We start from the raw sequence: 15618 nt of genomic DNA on the forward strand, positions 1-15618 counted from the left end.
TTGTGACATCGTACCAACTTCATAAAACAGGTCAATGTTCAGATACTTCCCCTCATCACAGCAACACTATACAGGTCTAGTAAAGTAAATAATTCCATAGCGTCCCACAGACCAATCCAGTGACTTGTAGGTTGTGTCCCTCTACCAGCAGGTGGAGATAGAGAGAGCCTCCAAGGTTTGCTATATGTGGACCTGTGCAGCCAAGTAAACCTCTGTATTCTCTCTATCCAGCAGGTGGAGGGACATCTCTGTGCAGCTCTGGTTTGATTTGGCTACTGGTGTCTTTTGGGCCTAGTTTAGCACAGTCGGGTTGAGTGGCTGTTTGTAGCTTCTGGTGTACACCTGGTGGTGCCAGGTCCCTCCCAGTCTCCCCCTACCTTTCCTCCGTCACCCGGGGCTGTGGGCCCGATTGGGTGTTGCCTTTCTCTCCTGAATATAAAAAAAAAAAAAAAGGTAAGTGTCTCTTTAAGAGACTTTGTTTTTGTTTAATCATACGGAGGAGCTAGACGGGCTGCCGAGTCTGTTTGAGGGGCATGCGTTTGTGGAGCATGTCAGTGTCTTCTGAGGCGGCTAAGTTCTGTTTCCAGTGTGGGGGCTGGAGAGCAGCGTCGGGGAAGTGTGAATCGTGCCGTCAGAAGCCCACAGTGGATGTTCAGCGCGACGGGGGTTCCCCCTCAGGCGTCCGGTGAGTCGGAAGCGCAGGGGACAGTTTCAGCGGTTTCCTCAGGGCATTTAGTGCAGCGCGCATTGGCGGGCGCCATTTTTTCCTCTCAGACGCGACCAGCTCCGCACGTGGTGGTTGACAGACAGGAGGCACTTTGCGCTTCAGTGGCACAGGCTCCGATGAAGGAAAGCAATTTAGAGGGAGCAGGGGAGTTCCTTTTCCCCCGGATTTTGTTCTATTAATGCACAATGCCTTTCTTCTGAAGAAGTCAGGAGCTTCTCTTCAGGCAGCCCCGTCTCTTCCTCAGCAAACTTCGTTTGCTGCAGCCTCTTAGTCTTTCCTGCCAAAACTTCCCTGGGTGGAGATTTTGGATCCCGAGGAGCTATCTGACACAGATGGCCTGGTTTTATTTCATTGGATTTGGCAGATGAGGTCACCCTGCCTTCTGAGGAGGGGGTGACCCGACGGCTGACCGCCTTTTTCGCAGGGAAGAGCTTCCCTCCCTGAGCAAGTGCAAGGTGATGCATGTGGGAAAAAAGAACCCGAATTATAGCTACGTCATGCAAGGTTCCACGTTAGGAGTTATGGACCAAGAAAGGGATCTGGGTGTCGTCGTTGATAATACACTGAAACCTTCTGCTCAGTGTGCTGCTGCGGCTAGGAAAGTGAATAGAATGTTGGGTATTATTAGGAAAGGTATGGAAAACAGGTGTGAGGATGTTATAATGCCGTTGTATCGCTCCATGGTGCAACCGAACCTTGAATATTGTGGTCAATTCTGGTCGCCCCATCTCAAGAAAGATATAGTAGAATTGGAAATGGTGCAGCGAAGGGCGACTAAAATGATAGCGGGGATGGGACGACTTCCCTATGAAGAAAGACTAAGGAGGCTAGGGCTTTTCAGTTTGGAGAAGAGACGGCTGAAGGGAGACATGATAGAGTACTACTACTACTCCTACTATTTAGCATTTCTATAGCGCTACAAGGCGTACGCAGCGCTGCACAAACATAGAAGAAAGACAGTCCCTGCTCAAAGAGCTTACAATCTAATAGACTAAAAATAATCCAATTAATGTGTACAGGAAGGAGGAGAGGAGGGTAGGTGGAGGCGAATGGTTACAAGTGGTTACGAGTCAAAAGCAAAAGCAATAGAGGTATATAAAATAATGAGTGGAGTGGAACAGGTGGATGTGAAGCGTCTGTTCACGCTTTCCAAAAATACTAGGACTAGGGGGCATGCGATGAAACTACAGTGTAGTAAATTTAAAACAAATAGGAGAAAATGTTTCTTCACCCAACGCATAATTAAACTCTGGAATTCGTTGCCGGAGAACGTGGTGAAGGCGGTTAGCTTAGCAGAGTTTAAAAAGGGGTTAGACGGTTTCCTAAAGGACAAGTCCATAAACCACTACTAAATGGACTTGGGAAAAATCCACAGTTCCAGGAATAACATGTATAGAATGTTTGTTTGTACGTTTGGGAAGCTTGCCAGGTGCCCTTGGCCTGGATTGGCCGCTGTCGTGGACAGGATGCTGGGCTCGATGGACCCTTGGTCTTTTCCCAGTGTGGCATTACTTATGTACTTATGATTATTAGGGCTTTTGAGGTTTTGGCCATTTCATCCCCTGAATCGTCAGGGGGAACAGGTCCGGTGCTGTGAAGTTTTCAAAGCAGGAAACTAGGTTGTGAGCCCTTGGGCCACTGCCGAGGAGCAGCAGCGGCAGGCAAAACCACCCCACACCAGTGACAAGGCAGAGCTTAAAAGAACAGTTAGGCTTCACCTGCACCTGGCCGCTTTTCACCAGAAGTTGAGCTTCTGGCTTCAGGTGGCCGGCAGGACTTAATGGACAGGGCCGGGACTGGATATCAGCTAGGCAGCACAGAGACTGAGGGTCAGAGGGGAAAGGAACATACAGGGACAGCAGGGCAAGGAATGGGTACAATAAAGGACAGGAAACTACAACTCAGAGACAAGACAAGCAAACAAACAACAATCTAATCTAACTATCCACAGACTAGCAAGAACAGACAAGAATCAAGGCAGGAATAAACTGGAAACAGCAGAAGTGCACCAGCACCCCAACATACCCGGGCCAAGCAGAAATGTTTCAAGATGGCTAATAAGCCCAGAAGCAGTTGAGGCTCAGCTGCTGCAATCACCAGGCAGCTACGGGTGCTGTGCAAGCTCAAACAACACAAGCAAACCTGGCAGCCTGGAAGATCCGGACCGGACTGAGCAATAATCTGGAACGGGTGATGGTCCATAGCAGCCACCCGTTCTGGCCACCAGAGGGCGAGGAAAGCATAGATGTAACAGGTGCCCTCTATTATGTCTGGCACCAAAATGCCCACCTCGTTCCTTTCATGTGCATGAGGCCATGAAAATCCATATTTCGGCACAGTGGGATACGCCAGACAGTGGGCTTAAAGTTGTTAGAGCTATGCCGCTTCTTTATGCGCTGCCTGCTGCTGACTTAGACTTGCTGAAGGTTCCTACGGTGGATTCATTAATCACAGCGGTCACTCTCCCTGTGGAGGGTGGCACGGTGCTCAAGGACCCTCAGGATCCTTGAGCTTGAAGCTGTCCTTTGAAGTAGCAGCCCTTTCCCTGCAAGCTTCAGTTAGTGGCTCCTATGCGGTGCGGGCATGCTTATCGTGGGTACAGAAAGCCTCCTCTCTAGAGGACCTCATGGCTGTTTTGCTGGCCTTAGAGTCCGGTTTAGCCTTCCTTTCGTTATGATCTTTTGTGGGCTTCGGCGAAGGAGGTTTCCCTAGTGGTCACCACACGTCACTGGCTGTGGTTGCGACATTGGGCTGCAGACGTGGCCTCTAAGTCACAGCGGGCAAGGCTTCCTTTTAGGGGAAAGCTTTTGTTTGGGACAGACCTAGAACAAATTGTGAAGGACCTCAGTGACTCTAAGGGCCAGCGCCTCCCAGAGGACAGGCCCAAATTTGTGCGACCGACGGGATCTAGACCTAAGTTTAGGGATACACGTCGTTACCGTCCAGGTCATGGGGCCTCTTTCAGAGAGCAAGGTCTTCTCAGAGACCTCAGCCCTTTCGAGGTGACAGGCGGGCCTTCCTTTCCGGTAACACCAGCCCGCAGCCAGGTCCGCCCAATGATTGGGCTCTGGTCCATCTCCAGCCGGTTATTGGGGGCAGGCTGTCCCTATTCCTGGTGGAGTGGACCAGGGTTACATCCGACGGATGGGTCTTGGAGGTTATCAGAGACGGCTACAAGTTAGAATTGGCTCGTCTGATGATAGACTCGTTTCTGTAATCTCCTTGCAAATCTCCCGCCAAGGTGCGGGCAGTTCATCACACCCTCCTCAACTTACAACGACTGGGAACCGTCCAGCCTGTACCCCCAGCAGAAAGAGGGTGCGGTCAATACTCCATTTATTTTGTGGTGCCATAAAAGGGCAGTTCTTGGCAACCCTTCCTAGATCGCAAGTGCTTCAACAGGTCCTTATGGGTTCGCCATTTCCGCATGGAAACCCTTCGCTCGGTGATCGCAGCGGTACAGCCAGGGGAGTTTTTGACGTCTCTCAATCTCAAAGAGGCCTAGTTACACATTTCAATTTGGCCTCCCCACAGGCGTTTTCTTCGCTTTGCAGTGCTCGGTCATCATTTTCAATTCAAAGCGATGCCCTTTGACCTAGCCACAGCACCTCAGACTTTTTTCAAGGTTCTTATCGTAGTGGCGGCCTATCTCAGAAAGGAAGGGATTCGAGTCCATCCTTATCTAGACGACTGGCTTGTGTGGGTGTCTTCTTTCGAGGAGAGTCGACGGGCAACCGACAGTGGTCGGGTTGTTTCAATCGCTTGGTTGGGTGATCAACTTCCCAAAGTGCAGCCTTACGCCCTCCCAGACGCTGGAATACTTGGGAGTGTGCTTCGATACCTGAACAGGGATAGTTTCTCTTCAGCTCGAGCACAGCGGTTGCAGGGTCTGTTGCGAGCTCTGTTCCAAACTCCGAACCCCCGGGCTTGGAACTCTGTACAAGTTCTGGGTTCCATGGCCTCCACCTTGGATGTCGTAAAGTGGTCCAGAGCTCACATGCGCCCCCTGCAGTGGCACCTTCTGAGCCGTTGGTCTCCGCTCTCGGAGGATTGCAAGGTTCGGGAGCCATGTTCGACCTGTCTGCACACAATCATACGCTGGTGGTTCATTCAAAGAATCTGGTGTCGGGCATTCCTCTGCAAACCACGGAATGGAAGATCATGACCATGGATGCGTCGCTGTCTGGTTGGGGGGCTCATTGCCTCCAACAGAGGGCCCAGGGCATTTGGACCTTGACGGAGGCATCTTGGTCCATCAACCGCTTGGAGTTGCGGACGATTCGTCTGGCCCTTCGGGAGTTTGTCCCTTTTCCATGGTTGCCCAGTTCGAGTTCTCTCGGACAATGCGACGGCGGTCACCTACGTGAACTGTCAGGGGGGCACCAGGAGTGCACCACTAGCGCGCGAGGCGACCCTGATCTGCCGTTGGGCAGAGATTCATCTCTCTCTCTTGATGGCGGCTCATATAGCGGGGTCACAGAATGTGCAAGCGGACTTTCTCAGTCGCCACCAGTTGGAGCCAGAGGAGTGGACACTCTCCCTCTGGTCTTCGATCAGATAGCTGCTCGTTGGGCATGCCAGTGAGGGACTTAATGGCCACCGCATTCATTGTGAAGGTTCCCCGTTTCTTTAGCAGGGGAAGAGAGCTGGGCTCAGAAGGCATTGATGCTCTTCTACAACCTTGGCCCAGAGGCCTGCTCTATGCCTTTCCCCCATGGCCTATGGTGGGCAGGTTACTGACTCGTATTGCCAGTCATCCCGGTCGAGTGATCCTATTGGCCCTGGATTGGCCCAGATGTCCCTGGTATGCGGATATGGTTAGGCTCCTCTTCGATCGTCCTCTCCGGCTTCAGGTACAGGATGGTCTCTTGCTGCAGGGACCAGTCATGATGGAGGATCCCTCTCCCTTTGGTCTTACGGCCTGGCCCTTGAGAGGGCGAAGTTGAGAAGGAAAGGGTATCCGGACACAGTTATCACTACGATGCTTCAGGCTCGGAAAAGATCCGCCTTGATAGCTTGGTGTGGCGTACCTTCGATTCATGGTGTGTGAGTTCGGGATTGTCAGCAGCTTCGGCTTCAGTATCGGTTATCCTCGCGTTTCTTCAGGAGGGTGTACAGCAATCACTCTCGTTGAGTTCTCTTAAGGTGCAGGTGGCATCTCTGGCATGCTTTAGAGGCCGGCTTCAGGGGGTGTCCATCGCCTCCCACCTGGATGTGGTTCGTTTTTGAGGGGCGTAAATTGGTTGCGTCCTCCGCACATGCCAGTTCTGCCATCCTGGAACATTAACCTAGTTCTCAAAGCACTTCAGCATCCTCCTTTCGAACCCTTATCGGGGATTACGGTAAGGATCTTACCTTGAAGACGATTTTCCTAGTAGCCATTACTTCGACTCGGAGAATTTCAGAGTTGCAGGCTCTTGCAGAGACCCCTTCCTGAGTTTTACAGAGGCAGGGGTATCGATTAGGACAGTTTCTTAATTTTTGTCCAAGGTGCCTTCTCGTTTCCATTTGGGGCAGTCTCTGCATTTGCCGACTTTTCGCCTGGAAGGTTACCCCAAGCAATTCTGGGCTCTTCGCTGCCTCAACGTGAGACGGGCTCTTCTCAGGTATTTGGAGGTGATGAATGAATTTTGTCTTTCTATCTCTTTGTCTTTTTTGGAGGCAGTAAGAAGGGCCATTTCCAAGGCCACCATAGCCCGTTTGGTGCGGAAGGCCATCACTTCGGCCTACGTGGCATTGGGCAAGCAAGCCCCTGTGCAAATTCGTGCTCATTCTACGCGAGCTCAGGCTTCCTTCCATGCAGAGTCCTGTTTAGTTTCTCTGGAGCGTATCTGCAGAGCCGCTACATGGGCTTTGGTCCATACGTTCACTGTTCATTATTGAGTGGATGTGGCAGCTCGGCAGGATGCGGTGTTTGGCTCGTCGTTGATTTCTGCCAGGTTGGGGGTGTCCCGCCCTACTTGAGGACTGCTTGGGTACATCCCACAAGTCTCTGGATTGATCTGTGTGACGCTATGGAAGGAAAAAGTAATTCTTACCTGATAATTTTCTTTCCATTAGTCCCAACAAATCAATCTAGAGGCCCCCCCCCCCCCCCCCCCCAACCCCCTGGATTTACTGTCTGCGGTTTTTTCGGGTTTCGTTGTTCTGAATGTTCCTTCGTTTTGATTAAATAATAAAAACAAATAAATTTGAAAATGGTGGAAGTATGTTGGGCAATTGAGCTGACAATGTCAGGAGAGTTTTCTATTGTTTCCATTCCACTGCTTTTGTATCGTTCATACTGAGGTTTACTTGGCTGCACAGGTCCACATATAGCAAACCTCGGAGGTTCTCTCTATCTCCACCTGCTGGTAGAGGGACACAACCCACAAGTCTCTGGATTGATCTGTTGGGACTAATGGAAAGAAAATTATCAGGTAAGAATTAATTTTTCCATCTAGCTGTAAGCTGCAAAACATTTGTAGCAGAATGTGCATATCTTTCACCCTCTGTGCCTTTTCCTGTCTTGCACTTTATTTCTCTCCCCCTTCCTCATGGCAGCTCATACTCCTGCCCGTAGCTTGCCAGATGCTTAGTTATTTGGATGTTTCATCAGCGACAGTATGTACATTGTGGTGTGTGGCAATAGTAGGTGTGCATGTGTATATTTGACAGTTCACAAGTGCCTGCTGGCAGCTACAGTGAGCACATCATGGACAGGCAAAGAACCAACTCTCAGCGCAGTCTATATAGATAGAGCAGAAGGGCATACATGCTGGAAGTGTCCAGGGGGATATGGGTGTGTGGGAGGGGGGGGGTACTTTTAAATACATTGTAAAGTGTAATTCTGTAATCTTCTGGCTGTTGGTATTCTCTCTTTCCCCTCCAACTCCTTTTCCTTCGGTAGAGTATCTTTAGGGTTGTGTTCCATGACAGGCGGCTGCAGTATACAGAGCATCAGCAATTGGAGGGCTGGAGGTGGAATCGGCCTGGAGACAGAATTCTTGATATAGGTATGTTCAGAGTTAGAAAAAACTGTAAAAAAATGTGGGCATCAGATAAAATGTTTAGGAGCTGGAAATATTTTTCCCCAAATTATAATTTGACTTTTTAAACATATTTATATGTTTTCCCTTTTTTTTTTCTGTTGTTGGAAATTTGGAGTGTTTTCTTTTGTTTCACTTGTTTTTCTTCCTTTCCCTCAAGCCCTTTTACAACTTCTTTCCCAGCTTCTCAAACTGTAAGCTGCTACTGTCTCCTAAGCTATACTGGTTGCAGCAGTCTCTTCTACTTTTATTTATCCTAGTTTATTATAACTATTTTCATTGAGGTCCTGGAGAATATAGTCATAAGATGCAGGATTCCAAATTTTACACCGTGATATGTTAGCTCTTCAGTGGTCACACCTATAATTTGTAATAAGCTGTACATATGTAAAAAAACATTTGAAAATGTATTCCAAAAATAAGACCCCATTTTATATAGAAAAATAAAAAAGAAGACTTAGAATCATCAACAGATGTGTTTCCAGAGAGGCGAATGATGTTAGTTTATAAACTTCAAAAGTTAGATATCACACATTGACATAGGATATTGATTTTTTTCAATTATATAATATTTTTCTGCGATTAATACTCCATAGCTTCTCTGTAGTCAACTATAAAGGTGCTTAGGATTTTTTTGGGTAGCAGCTAGAGTGTATCAAACATCCCTTCTCTAGGAGGTTGTTTACCTGCTGCAGGGCCCATTTAATACACTGTGCTCTGCAGCATATGATGTATGATAACTGTTAGTGAGTGGAGGATAATTTTCTCCTAAATTTACTTTCTAAAAAGAAACCCAGCAAGACAGTGTTTAATGGTGCAAGAGTCAGTCTATGCTGGGGATTTCACAATGCACATGCCTCTCTGTGGACCAGAGATGATATGTATATCTCTCTTTGTGGGGGGGGGGCAGTGCATGCAACAGCAGCAGACATGTTTGGCTTGACCCAGGTTCCTAAAATTATTCCCTCTCCTCCTCTTCCCCCATCCCCACCTCCATACTTCTCCCATTCCTTTAGGTATGTCCTTGCTGTCAAATGCATAAAGTGTGAAGCATGACTAATGAAAATGTGTTATGATTTTCTTTTTTTGGCCATTCAGTTGACAGTTAAAGCAAACACAGTTAAAATCCCTTCCTTGTTTTAATTTCTAACTTTTACATCATTCCTCAGGTGGTTTGGTGTTTTAAGTATACTTAACCCCTCCCACCAATATCAGTGTAAGTAAATGATGAATAGGGATTCTCGATGTTCAGTATTATCAGAAGTCTGTTACCCTTGTCTCGCCTTCTCTCCTCGCCCTCCCCCACCCATCCGATGCAGGCATCACACTGATTACATGTAAAGCATGAGTACAGTACGGACAGCTGAAGAACAGATGGGTGGGAAGGGTTTTTTTTCTGCTCCTTTGGGTTTCAGAGTCAATCAAAATTAGTGTCTGTTGGGCTACAGTGCCTTGAACTCTCATTTGTAAATTTCCTGGACTTTTCTCCAGCATCTCATAGCCCCACACAGCCCCATCAGTTCAGCAGCAATCCTTAACTGGGGGCTAAATACAAGGGGCTCCTTCCAGAACCCTGCAGTCATGGGCCTTAGATGTCGCTGTAGCATGACAATGGCCTTTACTGCCTCTCAATTGGGTCTTTGGGCAATGGAATCAAACCAGTGTCCTTTGCATGGTAGCATCCAGCACAGCCACTGAGCTGCTGGACTTGAGTAAATCTTATCAGAGTACCATGCACCTATCACAGTGATCTACAGGGTGGTGGTTTGTAAAAGTGGGGACTTGCAACCATGATGAAAGCAGCACGACTTTGAGTTCAAATTAGTTTGAAAGTATATCAAATTAAAATGTGCACAGCATATAGGTGAGGAAGACCAGGAAGTAGCTACCCAAAAAAGGAAGTGATGTTGCCAAGAGAGAGATGCTGATGTTTTTGAGGAAATCCAGCTAGTACTTCATTCTTTTCAGTGAGGACTGTATATGCCCTGTAAAAATTTAAAAAAATAAATTGTAGTAGTTACTTGGAAAGTTCATTTGTGAAATATACCCTAGAATCAATCATATTGCCCGATTGGTGTGTGTGAGAGTCTCCTGTGAGTATGGACTGCCTGGTGGGAGCAGAGAGAAGGCCAAACTGCAAACTTTACATGCTGCAGATGGAAGCGTCATCTGTTTAGTTTTAAATTCCTGTGTCTCTCCTGTGCAAGCAGTGTGCAAGTTTATGGAGTAAATGCAGTAAGGGCATTGGGTGCTGGTTTCCCAGCGCAGATTTGAGCTGGGGTAGTATCGCAATAAACCAAACTGTTGGAGACCCTGTGACCTCTGAGGCCTAGAGAGAGTAAAGCAATACAGCCTGACTGTCCCTGTGTTGGGAGGAGAGTCTACAATCTGGCATGTTCAAAGTTTGAAATAGGCTGAGTTGGGGTGCACAGGTAGAAATACACTCAGAAGAAAAGAATTTTCTTGGGGGGTGGGGGGGAGAGATGTAGCCTGTTGGCAGGTCTCTGGTGCTGCTGTAACCTGTAAGCTCACTGAATGATTAACTTGGGTTTTTCAGATATTCCCATGTCTGTGGGTATAATTGACCCCAGGGCAAATCCCACACAGCTAAACACGGTAGAGTTTCTTTGGGACCCCTCCAAAAGGACATCCGTGTTTATCCAGGTAAGGACTTGCTGTTGCAGTACCCAAGCCCAAAATATGCAAGCTGTGCTCAGCTGGCGCATTGGAAATGTTCTCCCACATCCTTTCCTCTCTCAAAATAGGTGAGACAGGGTTGGATTTTGTTGGGATTGCATTAAGACAGAGGTCCCAGCTAAGGATTATCTCTGAAAATCTAGATTCCAGTGATTCCAGTTTTGTAAGTCCCTGAAAACCACAGTGCCTCCTGGAAATTCGGTTTAGCCACTGAGTTCCACTTTATCAGATCTGGAATAATGCCCTTCTGTCAGCTAAAAGTCAGTGATGCAGCCATGCCCTTCCCTTTGTAACTTATAACTTAAGAAAATGGATTTCTAAAACCGTGTAGTTTTGTGGTGGGGGTGGGAGGTAATAAAATATCAACAACATTTTCTGTTTAAGCTGTACAGTGAGTGGGGTTTGCCTAGAACATTAACTCAGCCTTGAATCTCACGTTCTCCTTGTGTGCTCGTGATTCTCTTCCCCCTTCCGTCATTAACTGACCTGATCTTTGCATTCAGGTGCACTGTATCAGCACAGAGTTCACCATGAGAAAACATGGCGGGGAGAAAGGTGTGCCCTTCCGTATCCAGATCGACACATTTAAGGAGAATGAGAATGGAGAATACACGGAGCATTTACACTCTGCCAGCTGTCAAATCAAGGTCTTTAAGGTAAGAGACAAAGGTGCAAGGTCACTGCTGTTTTCGATATGAGAATATTCTTAATTTCTTTTTTCGGTTTGAGTTTATTTTTGGAAGTTGTTTATCTCGTATCACCTACGTTATCACAACTTCATGGTGTGGTAAAACATTTCTGAATATTTTGCACTTTCCTGTAAGTTTTAAATTAATTTAAAATGGTACTTATCTCACTTTTCTCCATTTGAATTCAAGGTGTGGGATACAACAAGAAAAAAATCAGAGTATATAAACATTGTTTTGCTTAACTAGCATCAAGCTCATAACTACACCACCAATTACTCTTCCCATCTCGTAACATTCACCAACCTAAAATCCACTTAGATTAAAGACAGACTAAAAGCATATTCTGATAATCCATTGTATTATTTTTTTGCCCTGTCTTCCAGGACTGGTCTCTATTGATACAATGGCTCCATAAGCCTAAACCCCACCCATATCGGCATTTTGGAAGTAGTAATCTCTATAATCAGCCAAGGCCCCCTTTTGCTACCTGTGGAAGTGCACCAATGTCCTTTAAAAAACAATTGCACACACAAACGTTTATACTTGCTTAGTGAGGCAGTGAAGACAGTTTTCTGTTATTAATTGTTCATCAGTTCCAACTATAGAGTGGTGTGCAATTCCACAATGAGAAACTGCTCTGATGAAACAACTTTGTCTACTATTGAAGTTATCAATAGAAATCAAACACAATAAAACAAGGAAAAGAAAATAAGATGATACCTTTTTTATTGGACATAGCTCAATACATTTCTTGATTAGCTTTCGAAGGTTGCCCTTCTTCCTCAGATCGGAAATAAGCAAATGTGCTAGCTGACAGTGTATATAAGTGAAAACATTCAAGCATTACTATGACAGTCTGACAGGGTGGGAGGATGGGGGGGTGGGTAGGAGGTATGCATGGGGACATCAAAGCATATCATTGATATTCTAACAGGATGGGTGTGGATAGGTGAGGGGTGGGGTGATCAACAGAGAAATACAGCTTTATGGTTTATAATGGGCTAGGAACCCCAGATCCTTGTTAAGTCCTTTCTGTTGGGTGTTAAAATATTCAATCATTCTGACTTCAACGGTCTTACGTTCTTGTATGGTTTTAAAGTTACCTTTCAGGATTCTCACTGTGAAGTCACTGGTACAGTGTCCTGGTCCTGTAAAATGCTGACCAACAGGGGTGGGAGCCCTACTGGCACCAGTATTGTTCATGTGATGTCTATGTAAATTGAATCTTGTCTTAAGCATCTGGCCTGTTTCTCCAATATAGCATCCTTCATTACATTTTTTACACTGAATGATATATACCACATTGGAAGATGAGCAAGTGAAAGATTCCTTTATGTTGAATATCTTTCCTTTGTAGATGACTGTGGGGTCCTGTGAAATATTTTGGCATACTATTGAACAAATTCCAATGTGTCACAAAAGCCACCAAGTCCAAATGATTGCAAAAAAACTCCAGTTCTCTTCTGTTCTCAGTTTCTCCAACTCTCTCAATGTCTTCAGTAATCCAGTATGTGCAGATCATCTGCTGACAAGATCAACCCGGCTGATTAATGGATCACACTTGTTACTGTACATTGGTCCATGTTTGCCTGCCACAGCATCTTCAGGAGTCAAGACCTATAACTTATGGGCACTTCTTCCCAAGGCTGGAAATTCCCTTGGTGGTCACTCTAACTACTAGAGCAAACCGCAGCCACTGGTAGAGCCACCACCCGGGGAATTTCCAGCCTTGGGAAGTGTCTGTAAGCAAGTTATAGGTCTTGACTCCTGAAGATACTGTGACAGGTGAAACATGGACCCATGTAGAGTCTAACACGTGTAATCTGTTAATCAGCTGGGTTGATCTAGTCAGCAGAGTGGTATGCACATATTGGATTATTGAAGACATAGAGAGCGTTGGAGAAACTGAGAACAGGGTACTGGAGTTTTTTTGCAATCGGTTGGACTTGGGCAGTTTTTATGATGCATTAGAACTGAACCCAGCATTTGGAATTAGGTATTTTGGAAGTGAGTCTCATTGCTGTTAGCAAAGAAGACTGCCACCCATCTGCATGTAGGGGATAGGATTTGATATACTTCCTTTCTGTGGTTGCAATCAAAGCAGTTTACATTTATATACAGGTACTTTATTTTGTGCCTGTGTCAATAGAGAGTTAAGTGACTTGCCCAGTGTCACAAGGAGCTACAGTGGGACTCAAATCCGATTTCCCCTGGTTTTCAGACCAGTGCACTAATCATTTGGCTACTCCTCAAGGTGGAAGAAAAGGGAAAGTTACATGTAGGAATATTTAATATATATGAAACCCTTGAGAGGATGCAGTATCTTAACTTGGCAAGATGAGGCACAAGGTCACAGAGCATGTTTGTGACAGAGCCAGGATTTGAACCCAGATTGCAGATGCTACCGAGTTCTTAATACCAGTCTTCAAGGTCCACAATCTGGTCTGGTTTTCAGATTTGCTCTGTTCTTAGATGCTGCAAATCCATCTGAGCATCTGCTGTGAACATCCTGAAAAAGCCACCTGTTCATGACCCTTGCTGAGAGCCCCTGCACTATATTCTGTTCTCTGCCTGCATTTTTTGTGTCAAAGAAAATGTTTTCTTCCTGTGCATGGATTGTCTCTGCCCACATACAACAGCAGCCTACCTGCTTCATTACATAGAACAATTCCCCTTTCTCTGTAGCATTGAAGTATGTGAATCAACAGCAGTAAAAAGTAAATAAATGCCCTCTTAGGCAGAGCCAAGATACAGGTTACAGTGAGTTCTGTGCTTTTCAGGTGGCACTGTGCCAAATGTGCCTGGCTGGGAGCCAGGTGTAGTCCATATCTGCCCGATCTCTCTCTCATGGGCCAGGAATGCCTCAGACCTACTTCCTAGGTTTGGAAATGGCCAAGTCAGTCTGTTTTTATTTTAACTGACAGGTTTTAACATGATATATTTGCACACGAGGTTAAACACTACACCCTGCTACCTTATACACATGATATCAATATCTAATTTCTTGTATTTTGGCCTGTTTTTTCCTACTCTTTCAGGCGTCTAGTTCAGTCAGAACCATTTTCTGTTTCAGAGGCAGACAACCACAGTCCTCAAGAGCCACAACCTGATTGGGTTTTCAAATTTTCCATAGTGAATATGCATGAGCTTGATATATATATATATATATATATATATTCCATTGTATGGAAATAGATCTCTGCATATTCATTGAGGAAATCTTGAAAACCGACTGGATTGTGGCCCTCGGACCGTGGTTTCCTACCCCTGTTCTATTGGCTGTGAACACAAGCTCATGGTAGTAATACATTAATAACAACAGGTTGGTTGTATTTATTTTCAAAATTTCTATTTCGCACTATCTTTGGGATTCTAGGCAGATTACACAACATTCACAAACCAATACAAACTGTAAAATACAGTAACCAGCAAATTCATAATATCTGTTCATAAAATCAAGCACCCAGACTGAAAACCTGACCAAATTTAGTCTTTAGAGAAACTTTAAAATCCTTCATGCCCTTCAAAGATCGGATATTCAGCAGTACATCGATCCACATTTTAGGTCCTACTATATGGCATATAGATTCCCCCTCTCCCTTTCAAGGCATATCATGCAAAATGAAGGCACATCCAACAGATAGGCAGTTGATGACTGCAAGGAACGTGAGGGTTGATGCAAATGCAAAGTACAGGATTCAGCTGGAGAAATCTTATTAAAACCTTGAACACCAACAATAGAATCTTATAACTGATCCGAAATTCAGTTGGCAACCAATGTAATGCCATCAGAACAGGAGTAATATGTTCTCAACTAGAATGTCCAGTGATCAGCCTCACAGTGGCATTCTGCATAATTTGCAGGGATTTCAAGACTTGTTTTGGAACACTCATTAACAGACTGTTACAATAATCAAAATAGGGACAAAACACTTTGCACAACCATCCTAAAATTGTCATCTGTCAAAAGATGCTTCAGATGCCTTACCACTCTTAGGGTCCTGTTTACTAAATTGCACTAGTGCTTTTAGAAGATGCAAAAAAATGCTAGTGCAGCTATAGTGTGGCTTAGTAAACAAAGCCCATAGTTTGAAAAAAATGTCTTTAATAATACTTTGTATATGATTTTACATAGATGAAGTTGAATCAATGGTAACACCAACAATTTGGGAAAAGATGGAATAGGATTAGTAGTTAGCAACATAATCTGAGTTTTGTTTGTGTTCAGTTTAAGACAATTATTTGTCATCAGTTGTTTAATCATTCTTAAGGACAAGATTTTAAACAATGACTCCTCCATTTTCACAAGAAACTGTATGTCAGCATAAATTCGAAATGCAAGCCCTAGAATACTAAGCAAGACATAAAGGTTTAAGAAAAACATTGAACAGTGTTGCAGACCAGGCTGAGCCTTGTGGAACTCTGTCTTTGGGAGAGTTCCATGTTTGGGAGTCTGTCTTTGACTCATAAGCAGTGA

The 15618-nt window shown here is 45.4% G+C and overlaps 1 protein-coding gene across 3 annotated transcripts in view; it reads left to right on the forward strand.

Annotated features, from left to right (window-relative positions):
• The window catches only part of TFCP2 (transcription factor CP2), a 122255-nt gene that overhangs the window by 37892 nt on the left and 68745 nt on the right, over positions 1–15618 (forward strand). For all 3 annotated transcript variants that reach the window (XR_003941588.1, XM_030198285.1, XM_030198286.1), the window contains 3 exons: positions 7617–7722; positions 10313–10419; positions 10956–11108. Coding sequence is in view for 2 of the 3 variants with exons in the window: in XM_030198285.1 (XP_030054145.1) it covers positions 7617–7722; positions 10313–10419; positions 10956–11108 (366 nt within the window). In the remaining variant the exon portion in view is untranslated. The remainder of the gene's footprint in view (positions 1–7616; positions 7723–10312; positions 10420–10955; positions 11109–15618) is intronic.

Source organism: Microcaecilia unicolor, chromosome 3, assembly GCF_901765095.1.
Source record: "Microcaecilia unicolor chromosome 3, aMicUni1.1, whole genome shotgun sequence".
Taxonomy (NCBI): Eukaryota; Metazoa; Chordata; class Amphibia; order Gymnophiona; family Siphonopidae; genus Microcaecilia; species Microcaecilia unicolor.